The 14,855-nt window shown below is 36.8% G+C and overlaps 1 protein-coding gene across 1 annotated transcript in view; it reads left to right on the top strand.

Annotated features, from left to right (window-relative positions):
• SDHAF3 (succinate dehydrogenase complex assembly factor 3) overlaps positions 1-14,642 on the top strand; it is a 35,247-nt gene extending 20,605 nt beyond the window's left edge. Inside the window, exon 2 of the mRNA XM_074863942.1 lies at positions 14,257-14,642. Within this exon, the coding sequence (XP_074720043.1) occupies positions 14,257-14,460 (204 nt within the window). The 3' untranslated portion in view covers positions 14,461-14,642. The remainder of the gene's footprint in view (positions 1-14,256) is intronic.
• The last annotated feature ends 213 nt before the right edge of the window (positions 14,643-14,855 follow it).

Genomic DNA, 14,855 nt, shown 5'->3' with positions numbered 1-14,855 from the left:
CTTATTTAAGAGTTTTTTTCCTGTTTACTATCTTTGCCTAGTGAATCCTGGGACTAAATTAAAAAACAGAGTAGCTTAACTGGGAATTTATCTTAAATAGGTAGCATAAAAGCCATCCTGCAGAGTGGAGAGTGAGACAAGAATTCATCCTGATTCTCATGTAACTGCCTACTTGTGGGCAGATGTACACAAGACCTCCTCTTCCATATTTTTCTTGGCTAGCAAGCAAAATTAAAGATGTATAAGCAACTCAAAACTAATTCAAGTTTTTATTGTTCATATAGCATTGCATTGCTTTAAACAAGTCCAGAGTAATTTTAAAGCCATGCAAATGTAAGTCGAAGAGTCTTGAAACACAAATGAAATCTCTTGAATAGTTTTGGTATTCTCTGACTGGTAGAAACCTTGAGGAAACCTATTTATTCACGTCATCAATGGATGGCAAGAAGAGTTTTTTCTAGAACTTACTATATAGTCAGTTTGAAAACTCCTCTTCCTGATCATATACTGTAGATAAAGGACTTGTTTCTTAATATAGTATAAACAAACAGTTCAGCAGTTTGACATTGACACTAATGATGAAAGTATTGTATTAATGTGGAGAGAACATCTGAGTGGATGCGGATGTATCATACCAAAATGATTAACTGGTACCACTTAGCACAGAAGTAGTTTATCTCGTGTGTGTGTGTGACATACAAGTAGAACTAATGCGCTACACTTTCCATTCTTGGTATCTTCTCTACAGGCAGGCTGCTTCTGCTCCAAATATTATTGTTTTATCTGTAGCAGAAGGCTGCGGTACTCAGCTGTGGAAGCACCTGGGAGGCTGGCAGATGGAGCACAGAGCTGAGCTGGCTTGAGCAATCTTAATGTGGCACATTTGTGTTTCTGAAAGGTTGCCTTGATATTTTCCTGGCTCTGGTGTTTTTGTATTCTTCTTAAGATACTTTCCTTTAAATTACTGAGGTAAATTAAGTTCTGTTCCAGTTCAACATGTATTTTTGCTTGGGACCGGACAGCCTGTGGTTGCACAGAGAAAAAGGAGAGCTTCTAGGTGGGTGAGAATTTTTAGGAATAAGTAGGCGGTCTGGATTTTGTTGTGGAAGCTTAAGTTTTTGTTAACTGAGTGTTCATTTCAAAATTAAGTATGTACAAATCTAAGCTATTTTACTTACTTGATTTCCCTCCCTTTATTACTCCCCTACCCTGTTTTCCCTGTCATTTGCTAATTCAAAGCAAGCACCCTTTAATAGTTGGAAAACCTCCTGCAATAGCAGAAACAAAAAAGAAGGAATAGAACAAGATCTAGGTGAGTTAATTTTGAAGTATTTGTTGTATAGAGATTACAGGAGAATGTGTTCAGACTTGAATTTGTGATATGTATTTGATCTCCCCAAAAACAGTACAGAAGATTTTATGGAGTTTTTCAGAAGTGCTTTCAGATTAGCTGTCTCTACAGTACTTTATTGAATTTTCAAACTTGTTCAGCAGATCAGTGACTTTTTCTTTTGTATTTAATCCCTCCAGTCTTCTGCGACAGCCCAGCCCATACTTGCTGTATTGTGACAGATGCTGTAAAAATCCTCTTAAATGTCAGAGCCATTGGATAAAGGGATAAGTAGATAGTGACTTGCAGATGATTACAAAAGTTTTGGCATTTTTCAGATTTGAGGGCTCTGATGTAGTCAGTAGAGATGCATGCTCCCTTACAGCAGCTCTTGAACATTCTGATGACACATTTGTTTCCTTCAGTTAACTTCTGAAGTAGTTCAAAGATCATATAAAAATCTCCAAATTAAAAACTCCTGGTAAGATGCATAGATTTGTAGGCTTTAGAGTTTTTTGACCTTAAGAAATTGTTAAAAAAAAATCAATACAATTTTAGATTTATGTTTAGAATATTATTTTTTCTGACCTTTTTTGTTTGTACCGTTATGTCAGGAATTTCTGGCTGCATATATGCTATATCACAATATTTTAGGAAAATAAAACAGAGTAAGGAACTTTCTGTTGTAATTTTGAGAGCAATAAAACTAAAGAAGAAGGAAATGCTGTGATTTATTCTATTACGTGGAGGATATGGAAGACTTTTTCAACCTCGTTTGACAGAGGTACATTTATGTGTATGCAAAGTATTATGTCTGGTCTAAAACTTCAGCAGCTTTTAGCATCTTTTGCTGCAGCAACAAGAACTTTCGAAATTTTCACTGGATCTAGCACAGAGACCAGTGAGTTAATATTTTTTGCCTTTTATTAAGTATTATGAAGTACATGTTAATTGCAGTAATGAGCCTTCTTTCCACAGAGTGAGTTTACAAGTATAAACCAGTATGTTGTTAGTTGTCTTAAGTAAAATGTCAGTTACATCAGTACGCATTTATTTACATAGAGATGCCCTATTGCTGCTATTTAAAAGCAAGGAGGACTGAATTGTAACCAAATGATTGTGGTCAAGTACACTGAATTATTTCTATAGAGGAGGACTTTCAAAAGTACCAGACTGAACGTCATACTTATCTAAGTAATGCCCTTATAAGAATTCACCTGTGTTTCCCAGTGGCAATATTATTTTATTTTTGAAATCATATGAGTCCACCTGTATGTAGGTTTTCTTTTATCGATGGCCAGTCTCCTAGGTAGTGCTCTATGAAGAGCACACCTCAAAATGTTTGTGCCATGTTGAAGAAGCAGGTAAACCTTAATGACTCCTTGCATGTCTGTTTTAAATGCCTCTGCAAGCACCCAGGTAGAGCTTGTCTCTCTCTCCTGTTACTAGAGGGACCATGGTAAGACTGGCCAAGAAAATCAGCCTTCAACTCAGTATTTTCTATCGCCAAATTTGCTTTGCGAAATTATCATCCCATGTATTGTATTGGAACAGGTGATGTAGAATATGTTCACTTAAAACTGGTGAAGTTTCTGTCTCTTTGTTCTAAGGGATGGGTCTGACTTTCACACTAATGACTCTCTGGTCCATTTATTAAATATAGCCCATGACTTTTTACTTAATTCATTCAAGCACATTATTCTTCTACAGGTCCATTAAAGTAAAAACTTCAGTGCACCCTCAGCAGAAAGGTTATTTGTGGTGTCAGGGAAATCAATGCAAGATGCCTATTAGCAGATTAAATTTTTGTTTATACTTGAGGTTTTCTTCCTGACTGTATTAGTTTAAGGTTTTGGCTCTAATGAGCATATAGGAATGTGAGTAATGGAAAAATAAGAATACCAAGTCTCTTTTGGATATATATGTACATTTGAAATGCTTCGTTGGGTATAAATTGAGTAGAAGAACATGCATGGAAAGTCTTTCAAGTGTCATCATCTGGGATATGTAATCTTTTGCATGTTCTTAGTTAGTATCTAGCAGTCTGGAAACTAATGTGGTTGTCTTGGAAACAGGCTTTATTTTCCTTTTGTGAATATCTAGATGTGAAATCATTGTCTTCCTTGAAAATCTGGAAGTAATTCTTCTGAAATAACTGCAAATTTAAAGCTTGTCCTCTATTTAAAGAATTGATATGGGAGTCTGTAAGTGATGTTTGTGTTGTGTGCTTTAATTATAGTTGTGTGATTATGTTGCTAAAACAGTCCTTAGGTTTTTTTAGGTAAAACGCTTGTACTTAGTGTTGATGTTTGACTGAGAATTATCTGCAGTGAAGCACTTTGCCAAGATTTCCTAGCTTAATATTTAAATAGAAATATTACAGTATAACTGATGCATTGAGGAAGTTAAGTTCCTAAAAACAAACTGATACTATCACTTTCAGTCTTTTCCCTTCCCCTGCTTTAAATTAACAGCATGTGATAAAACCTTGAATATTCTGTGAAATTGTAGCATAATATTTGCCAGACAAAATATCAGCAGTAGACAAAAGTGCACAGGACAGCTTTTTATTAGCCAAAGAGCTGCCATGCACAGCATAAAATGTCAAAGCAAAATAGAATCTGAGTCAAGAAATAACCATCTTTAAAATTGCTGAGCACTTATTAGGATTTGTATGAAAATATGAAACAATGTTCTCGAAGGAAGTTTAACTTTTCTGGTCTGTAGCTTATTTGTCCAGTCACAGCAATCTTAGAGTTTGGTATTAGTAACAGTGTAATTTCATAATAATTTTTACAAATGAAGGTCCAGACTGAATAATTTTCCATGTTTTGTTCTTAAATTGTTAACTATATTGTTCTAATGGGGTTTTTAATATATTTCTCTTCCAAGTATTTTTGTCTCCAGTACCAATTTAAGACTCTCAAATACCGGTATGTACTTCAGAGAAGAATATTGTTTAAAATTCTTCCATACAAGAATTCTTTTTTTTTGTGGAGCTGACACTTTGAATGATACGACCTGTCCAAGGGAAGAGAACCATGGCAGGATCTCGTTGAGCCTTTGGAACCCATTCGCATGACCATCTCTTTCATCCTACCTCCTCTATCTTCATTCTGACCTGTTTCTTGTTCTACATCTACATTTCAGATTGATCTCTCTTTTCAGAACTTAATCAGTAATTTTATTTTTTCTTAGATGTTGTTTTTCCTTCAACTATGTTCCGATTTGTTTTCTTTTCTTCTTCCCTAGAATGAACTCAAGCTTTCTATTTAAGGCCTGAGAAGAAGCTTATTAATGTAAGTGAAGAGGATCTTAAAGACTAAGGTTGTTATCAGATGATGTAAAAAGCTTTTAGTGACCTAGATTTTGGCCCTGATGTACAATACTGATGTAAGTATGTGCATCCAGATAGAAATAATTAATCACAGCTTGTTTTTCCACAAATGACAGTAAAGTCACTCTGATGTACTGTAATGCTCTTGTGCTCCATTTTGGATTTAATAGCATTTATATATGTTTACCTTGATAGTCAGGCCACAAACTTCCCACTTTCACCTCAAATTATGATCTCACAAGTCTTACATGAAAAAAGGACATTAAAATAACATGTTATTTAAGCTATAAGCAAAGCTGTTAGTCCTTGAGCTTTTTTCACATTCCTCTAAATAAATGTCATTTCTTCCAGTTTAACAATATTAGTAAACTGTGTTCAGAAAAAAGTAGTCCATTTTGTACCTTCCTGATCAAATAATAATTCTCCATGCTGATTACTAAGTATTACATAATCATATTCCCTGGCTCCGTTTTAGCTGAACAATTTTTCATTCTCTTCTCCCAAAACTGCAAACAAGCAAGCAACCAAAAAAACCCCCAACCCATTATATGGTAACCGTTCTGTATAGTTACAGTATGTGCATCATTGTGTTACTGTGATCACTACCCTGAAATTTGGTTGATAATCACATATTCTAGCATCCTTCCTGAATCTCCTGGGAAAACATGATTTTGTTAAAGTTCTTGTGGCTTTTCCTTTCAGATTAACTTTTAGAAAACTTTGAAGTTTTCTGGTTGTTTCCATTCTTTATGATCCAGTGACTTTGTCCTGGAGAAATCTGTTTTACTTCTGTGTGTTGTAATTAGAAATGGTGACATGGTTTTTCATCCCAGAAATTAAAATATACATAATTCAAAGTTTTCTAAGGATAAAAAGGAAGTACAATTTTTTTTTTTCATCATGTGTTTCACTTCAGGATGTTGCTAAGTCTGACTTCAGCAGCATTACCCAAAGATAAAACAAACTCCAGAGGAGAGATTATAGATTCATTCAAGGAGAAATGGTATTTTTGTTGCCTTTTGTAATTAAAAAAACCACAAACCAAAACAACTAATGAACACTTCTTTGTACCGTAAGAAAGGAAGGAAGTTGATTGAGCCAGTCATCTACAGCCAGAGAGAGAGAGAGAGAGACGTAGTTGTTTTGTCAGTGATGAGACCCACATCTCTGGAGGACAGTGTATCCAGTCATCACATCATGTTTAAGACAGAAGTTTCTCTCTCTGACGCTCAGCACAGAGACAACGTGCATCTCTAGCTTCACTTAGACATGTAACATATAGATGTAGACAATCCTATCGCAAGTGCTAGACTATCCCCTTGGCTTGAAACGGCCTCTACGAAATCTTTCCATCTAATAATGGACTGAAATACAAAATAGGTTATCCAAGCTGTTCTTCACACAACTTGCTTTAGAGCTCCTCATTAATTACAATTGGGTATAGTTGTTAGAAAAGGGAGGGTTTTATTTCACCAGTGTTGTTTTTCTTTGGGAGTAGTAAGTGTCCTGTAGTGAGATGGGTTCTCCACACTGTTGGGCTTGAAGGGTACTTGAGGAACCAGTTTGGTGTCTGGCAAACCATGTAATTTTCATACCTCTTGTGTTTTGCATTTATGTTTAAACGAACTGTATGTGCTGCTCTGCTGTCCCTGTTTTTCCTTCCCTTTCTGGAGTGCGACCGTAGTGGCTGCCTCAGCAGAGAGGCAGGGACAGTGGCTGTGAGTTACCGGCTCTGGTTTAGCCTCACTCTGGGATATTTTTCCCTTTGGGAATTCCTCAACTGCCATGCTCGAGAGGTGGTGATGCACAGGGGAAGAACAGGGATCTCGTTCTGGGAGGGATGCAGTTTGCACTGTTGCTGGATTAGAAAAAAATGCTTTAAAAAATTCTTTCACATAATCTGAAATTTTCAAAAATTTGTATGAAAATGTGTTTTCCTTTAATTTCTGAGAAGAGTGCTTTTTTTTTTTTTTTTTTTGAACAGAGTGTGTAATGTTTCAGCTTTAATGAAAATGAAGTATTCTTTCTCATACACTTTTCAATTCTTACATGTGCTTAAAGTTTCAACTTAGTGTTCTTATGACTGGTCATATAAGCTACTCAGTCTCGTTTTTAAGTGTTTGTGTTTTTATACATAGCAAACTTCTGAATAAAACGTACCTATTTAGTATGTTACATCCTAACTTCTGCTTAACTGAACCCGTCTATTATTAATGGAAAATATCAAGGATGGCTGAAATTTGGAATATAACAGAACTGGCAGATTTTTTAGATTGTTTAAGGCATCTTATTCTTTATGTCTAGGAGCTGTCAGAAGGTGGTAAACAGATCTCAGAACAGCAGCATTTATAACCAAATTGCTTTAATGAAATACAGATAAATCATTCAACAGAAGAGCTAATTAGGTCTGTAGCCTATAGCATAGGCTCTGCCATCCCATCCATTAGCAACCCTGGTGCTTCACTCAAGCCAAAGAGTGAGTTTACAGTATATTTGATTTGAGTGACAGAGGTTTGTGTGTGAATGCAAAAAGGATTAGAATATTATTTAAGTGATACCTCAAGATAAGCAGTGGTGAACACAGGACTTGAAGAGCATTTGCTTGCTTACCTGCCTTGCTGCAGCCTTTGCTGGCTGCAGTGCCGCCTTGGGTTGCTGAGTTTGCAGCTATGGCTACCTTAGCCCAAACCACCCTGTTGAAGGGCTGTTCTATGGCTTTCTTTAACATGTCCATGCTGGGAAAATCTTCCTGGTTTTGAAACCAGAAAACTTAGTGTTACTTTGCACAACTGCCTCTCTTAGTAGATAATAAACATTTTGTTGATGGATTCTGTGCTGTGACATTGGTAATGAAGGAGATGCTAGAACAAGAAAAACATTGGTTTCTATAATAAATAAGCTTGTTGCTAGATTTTTCTTGTATATGGCTGTTAAATTTATAGCGTAACCATATTTTTGTGACGATCAACTTGTTTGTAATGCTTTATTTAACCGGAGCACAATGCTGTTTTAGAGGCCTTACTGTTGCCTCAGAATGCAAGCTTGTCTGCTGCACCAGAGCTGGAGTGTCTGTGGATGAAACATTTGGCTTCATACCTTTTGTATGTTGGTGTTTTCCAGAGTTACATGTAAAGTCCTGTAGCATTTTCAGGAAGAGAATAGTTTTTGAGATTTCCCTCTTGTGCCCACATTACAGTCAATAAAAATTTTTATTGCAAAACCACTCAGCAGTAACCATTCATCTTACGTCCTTCAGGCTTTTGGCAGAAGCAGTGTTAAGCCAGTGCTGAATGTTTGTGCAAGTGCCTCTTGCTAAGAGTTGCCTCTAGTTTGCTGTTACACGTAATGGATGCTCAGGTGATTTAAATGCCAGAAGAGAAAGTTGGTTTTTAACCTTCTGTCAAGACTTGCAGTAGGAGCTGGACATCTTTATTCCCCAGAGGTCCTCTGCTGTGCTGGGTACCTCAGAATGAAATTGCCGTCTTCATTCTGGTGCCCTTTTCCCAGCAATTACTATTTTAATTTTCCATGTATAAAACTGGTAACGCCAGCCATATGTCATTATCTGGTATCATTCAAATACCATTTGATGGGTATTTTAAAAAGCAGGAGGAAGGCTTACTCATTACCCTTTATAGTATATTGACTTTGTTTTTAAGTGATCATGGGGTGTTCTTTAAAAAATCAAAGGTGGTTTGAAATTGTGTGATAATAACGTTTTTCCTGTTAGTGGATGTGTGACTTCACGTAGCTGTTTATTCAGATTAGGTAATTTATTTGACAGTAATTGTTATTTTATGCAATTTAAAAAATGTTTGTGGCCTATTTTAGGTGGTCTTATACGATGAAGTATAGGTTGCTATGGCTTAACATGTACATCAGTCTATGAATATATCCACTGAAATTAAGCTTAAGCTGAGTTTAAGTGTGGTAGAATTTTCCTGAGTTTGTTGTTACATTTCCAACTATACTTATAGCTTCTGGTAAAATATATGAAGATGTTCTGGAGTTTCATGTAGTGTATCTCCCATTTAAAAATCTATAAAGATTTTTGTCTTTTGCTGATACTGAATTAGTTTAACAAACAAAACAGTTTTGTAGTAAAAAATACAGTAAATCAGTTGCAGAATTCTGTCTGAGCATGCATAAAATAATTCATTCAACATATCTCTGCATAATAATAAGAACAGGTTGTTCCTTGCTGTGCTGTTCATTCACAGTTGTTTCTTCATGCTACTGTCCTAGCAGCATGTGTTTGATTTTGCTCCTAGTAGCAGCAGAAGAATTTGAAATGCTGCAATTTTAAGTTAACTTCCAGGGAGCGATGAGTGTGGCCTATCAGGCCATGCTTGTTCTTTTGATGTCACCCTGAGAAAAATAAATTTTAAGTAATTTGATAGCGTTTTTCAGTGCCTGACTGTGCCGTGTTTGTTTAACATGTCTCAGAGTAGTGGTTTCTGATCTGGCCCCAGTAATGTTTTATCAGTGTTATCATTAATTTGACTACAAGTAGAGTTAGTCTTTTTGGAGTGGATGAATACATCAGCTTTATACTTTTAACTGCTTAAGGGAGATTAAAATTTTAGACCTTTTTAAAAGAGAAAATCTGGCAAGAAACTGAATCATACAGGTAGTTACCGTGAACAGACATATCTATCCTGACTTTTTCTATCTAAATGAATCTTACAGAGATTTTTTTGAGCTATTGTCTAAAATGTAGCATTGTACATGTTGAGGAGGACACCAAAGAAAATAGAAGTGATGATTACCATTCTTCCCAGTGAAAATGGGCAAATGGGCTCTTAGCCCATTTAATCTTACAATTAAATCATAAATGTCTCTCAGCATTTCGTATTTGCATATGAGATAAATGTCTGTCAGCATGTACTGGATGTAGGAGTCTATACATCTGGCAGTCAGGGAGTGGGGCTTTTGGTTGTGTGGGTTTTGCTTTTATTTTTGTATTTAATCCTTTCTCAACTTTGAGAACAACAAGGCTGACACCCTTTCTGTAATGTGTGGTACTTTAAAACCTCAAATGTCACCCATCCCCTTGCCCTTTTGGTGAATTTGTGCATTCTCTGAATGCTTAAGAGTCAGGAAGCAGAGGAAAACTCTTATTTGCCTCAGTGAATTTAAATAAAACCCCCTATGGTTATTGATTACAACAAATACTCAGCTTCTGTGTTTTTGTAGAAATCACTTGGAGGTTCAAGTATTTAATCATGCCATAGTATTTTAAGAGAGCCTAATGACTGGATTCAGCTTGCATGCTGTAGACTCCAGCGTGATCTGTGGGCAGAACCAGCATCTCTAAGGAATGCATCAGAGCATTCAGGTGAGGCATCTGCCTCGCTGCACTGGTGATACAGAGAGTTTCGGGGTGTCTCTGCAGTTGCACATACTGTTGGCAATGCCGGGACCTGGCCAGTCTGCACCTCAGACTGTTACTCTCCTTTAAGACTGAGATGGGTGCTGGGAGGAGCAGGAGTCTGAGGATGTCTGTGATATGGATGGTCAACACGCTGGGATTTAATACTGGATAAGTCAGCCGTCTTTTGATGGTAGATGGTCAGGAGAGGTTGTCTTGACTTGGACTTGATTCTGATCCTCTTTGTTTCTGGTGGCAGTCCATATACAAGGGGCAAAGACTTTTGCCGTTCAGCTGGTGGTTTGGTTTTTATTTTTTTTTTCATGTAGGTGCCCAGAAATTGTACAGCTGGTGCAGGCAGAGGATCATTGCAGTAAGAGCTACTTACAAAGAACCAACCAACCTAAAAAAACCTAAGGTGCAGAGGTTATCCCTGACTGACCTGCCGTACTTGACCATCCCTGCAAGGGAGGAGAGCACCTGTGTGCCTCTGCCATCCTTGTGTACGCCGAGCCTGGCTCTGTGAGGGTGCAGGTTTGCTTGTCTTCTGTCTGTGTCTCTTGTTTCTGGTTCTGTGAGCGGAGTGCAAACCATAATTGGAATAAGATGCCCTTGAAAAGTCTGCCAGGGATTCGTGTCACGATTGACAGAGGAGTTTTGTTATATTTGGAAGACGTAGTTACATGTAAAATAAAATGAAAGGCAGAAGCGAAGTAGTTTTCCTTGTTTGGGAAGGCTAAGCAAGAGTTTGTTTCAGTTCTGCTGGTAGGGAAGATGACACTAGGAAATTCTAGTTCAACTAGTTAAATTCTCTATCTGTTAAGTTCTAATGAAAACTAGAGCATATGCAAACATGCTGCTCCTCCTTATTGTCTGAGAGGGACTGTAATCATCATATTTTGTGACCAAAGGTGTATTTCTGAAAGAACAAATGTCAGCTTGTTTTTTCCTTGGTAGTTTTCCTCCCCTCTAGCCCCTTACACTTTTAAGCCTATTGCTGAACTTTGGAGTTCAACGTATTAAAATTCATGTGCAGTTAGCAAAATGGTGCATTTTCTGTATAGAAGCTGAATCTTAAATTACAGAACTATGTACCAGCAAGTTATGTAGTACCTTTCCAAAATCACTGGTCATATAATAACAGTATGAATTTCTGAGGGAACAGTAATGTGTTAAACACTTAAATATCCCAAGCTTTGTTCATTCCTCATCTGGCATCGCAGCCAGAGAAAATGAGATACAGCTGATCTTTTCCCAGTGCTTTTCTAAAGGCTGAAACATATTTTCTTTGGTGCATCACTGCCTTTTGGTAAAACGAGGTGAGAAAGTTCCATTTTCTGTCATGAGCCAACCAAAACCCAGCATGTTTTCAGGGTCCAGTTTTGAATTTTTGTTCACATTACAAATCGATGTGAAACCACAACTACTGAGGCTTTCTGGCATGTACAAAACATTTGTTCAGCTAGAAAATGAGTGCGGGAAAAGAGCCAGTGGTGACGTGTCCAGATGGGAGCACGCTGGAGTGCTGCGAAGCAGAACACCTGGCATCAGGGAATGAGGAACACATCACAGTGTGTCTGGAGGCAGAGGGCATCTGTGAGAGCGGGCGTTGCAGCTTTGTTGAGGACCACCACTTCCAAGATCTGGATTCTTCAACGCTGATGCTTTGTGAAATGTGATGCTTTGATGTTAGATTAAATAAAAAGAATGTCGCAGACTCTTTACCAGTAATTAATTTGTTATTTTTGGAAAAGACGATCTTCTGGCCAACAAAGTCTGTAAAATTGTAACCTGTCTTTAAATGGACTTCAGTTATTTCTAGGAACTGTAGCCCGTGCCTGCAGCAGTAGCCCCAGGCTGCTCCCAGGAGGTCAATCATTAACGGTGGGGAGGACTTTTCTCCCACCTGGGAACCTGCACTGGTGGGACATCACATGGAGGGGTTCTCAGGGTTTGTACATTTATTCAGGTCTCTTGATAAGATGTGGTGAGTTTCACATTGCTTGCTTTCAGTGTTGTTTCTGAATTATATGATGTGAATGTTGTTGTTTGGTATGATGAGAGTTTCTTTTTTTGGAGTCCAGAATCAATAATGACTGTATTGTTTTGTGCAGAAATTTGAAGATAGAATGAGGTGGAATAGTTGATGTGTAACATGTCGGTGTGTCACTGGTCTGCTCACAGCTTCAGAGATCACATTTGTCCATCTGCCTTGATAAGAAATTCTGTAAATTATTAAGTTGAAGACTTTTTAACCCATTATCATTTTTTACCTTGTTGTTACTGTTTGATTGTTCAGTCATCAGGAAAAAACTGTATTTAGTTCCTTCTAAACCCTGGACCAACTGCACCATAAGGTAACACTGCTGAGGTGTAGGATTACTGCAGAGATTGACTGTAGTATCACTGTTCCTGAATGCGTATTTAATGTAAAAAGGGGAGAGGTCATGTGGGGAAGAACCTCAGTATTATGAAACTGGTGTTATTTTTCTTATTAGGTAACTTTAACACAACGTTCTACCACTACAGATCTCTGTTAGAAATGAGGAATCTGTTTAGTTCAGAGTCTGTATTAATAAAAATTTACTTTTGTAATTGGTAATTTGGTGATTGGATTAACAATTCAGTGTGCAATAATTAGGCTTCTTTTAGCTGAAAATTGGAAATGAAAATAATGCTTATAATTAATTGTTAGAATCCTGTGCTTTTCAATACTCCTGATATTTGATCCTTTATTTTAAAAAAAAAGTGTTACAATGTAGCACAGTCATCATTCTTATTTATTCAGAATATAGTTTTTTTTAGTTCACTTTCTTATACTGAATTCAGAGTTGTGCTTGAAACTTTAAGGCTGTTTTGAAGGATGCCTCACTAAAGTAGGAGAGGAGCCTATATTTTTGCCAATAAAAATTAACTTTTGAAATTAATTTCTTAATTGTGGGGTTTGTTTTTAAGTTCCTCTTAAGAAAAATTAAAGTTTAGGCTCTCTTCCAACCCAATGTTTAAATGTGTGCTTAACTTCTAAACATCCGAGTAGGTTCACTGACTTCAGTAAATACACATGCCATGAGGCTTTTGACAAATTCACTCACTGCAGCTTCTTTGAGAGCTGCTGCAGCGGGGCTGGTGCTGGACTGAGGGAGCTGGGGAGTGCACAGGATCCATGCTGATGGGCTTTGAACACAGCAGTGTCAGTGGTAGCACTGCTAGCTGAATTAAATTTGCAGAACCACTGTCCTTGCAAAACCTCCAGTGTTGTAATTTAGAAAAGTAGTAATGGTCAAAGATTGCTCCAAAGCGGTGAGAAAGCAATTTTCCGACTATGCCCACATTACTGGTGTGACCTGTTGGCCACTTCCATTTCTGTCCTTGAGAAAGTTTTGCTTTTATAATGATCCTCAGCCTGGTATTGATGTAATACATACTGACTGTTTTGCCTGTCCACTGACATAAATGCTGTTATTTAAGTAAACATGGTCCAAATACTTTCTGATACAACAGGATTGAAAGTAAGTCTGAACAAATTTATGTTCAAAACAGTACAGAAAGGGGGTTATCCTTTTCTTTTTCCTTCGGGGAATGAGGATGCAATCTGTCTTGAAGCCCCTTCTTATTCTCTTCTAACTTTTAATTTTGTTAACTGATTTCTCCCAAAACTGACTGAATGACAGAAGTCTCACAGTTGCTGAATTCCTTCTGCCTTTGGAGCAATCCAGGGCTGGGTGCAAATGACCTTATCAGTTCCCAGAGATGCAGAAGGGTTTTAGGACATTTGTCTAATTATAGATTGCTTTTTCTAATGTATTTCTTCAAGAATAATACTTTTCCAGATAGTATCAGTTTACAAAGTGAATCCTATTGATATCCTGCTAGATAGAAAACATGTATTTTAATAGTTATAGCTATATAAATATATTTGGTCTTATAATTAAATTTTATTTTGTTTTCAGTAGTAGTACATGATACGACAGAAATAATCTATACATATATGATATGCATTTAAACTAGCTATATAAAATTGACTGTAGATACTAGAAATGTCTTAATAACTTTTCTTTCTTAAAAAAAGTGTACTTTTTTTTGCCATTTGGTGTTGATTAATAGACTGTTGTATAAGATTGAGTAAGAGTATGTTATTACAGTAAAATGGTATTAAAAAAAGTTGACCTGAATCCTGCATTTGTCATTTTGGTGACCTTTATATTCCTTCCTCATTAGAACTATGCAGCACTGATACAGCAACAAATTAATGAGGACAAACAAAACTTGAGAGAAAAGACTGTGTATGGAATCCAGCTCACAGAAGAAAAACTTAATGACTTCAGTGATGAACAGATTGGGCAGCTGAAGGAACTGATGGACGAGGCTACCAAACCTAATAAAAAAATCACCATTTCTAAAGACTTGAAACACAAAAACTAAAAGGTTTTAAAAATTGTTAATGCATATGGAAGCATTTTGAAAGTTCCTTTTCCAGTTGGACTTGAATGTGGTTTCTGTGGAATAATGGGCACTACTTATGCCCTAACTTGTCTGAAATGGATATCTCTGGCTATTTGGCTTTCTGTGCAAGAATAAATGTTAAAATGGAATAATCACAACAATTGTATGTTAATTGCAGTATTTTTTTATCCTAATGGAAGGGGGAGACTTAAAGGATTCAATAAAAGTAAATTGACATTTTTGAAATAGACAGTTGGGGTTTTTTTATCATGGCACCATAGGGTAAAACATCTTTCTGTTTGTATATCATCCTCCACCTGGAAAAGATGCAATTAGCATTTGTTTTCTGATGTGGATTCAGTAGACAAAGGTAT

The sequence above is a fragment of the Strix uralensis genome, chromosome 1 (genome assembly GCF_047716275.1).
Source record: "Strix uralensis isolate ZFMK-TIS-50842 chromosome 1, bStrUra1, whole genome shotgun sequence".
In the NCBI taxonomy this organism is placed as follows: Eukaryota; Metazoa; Chordata; class Aves; order Strigiformes; family Strigidae; genus Strix; species Strix uralensis.
The sequence above is the reverse complement of the archived record's forward strand: the minus strand, read 5'-3'. Positions and strand labels throughout refer to the sequence as shown.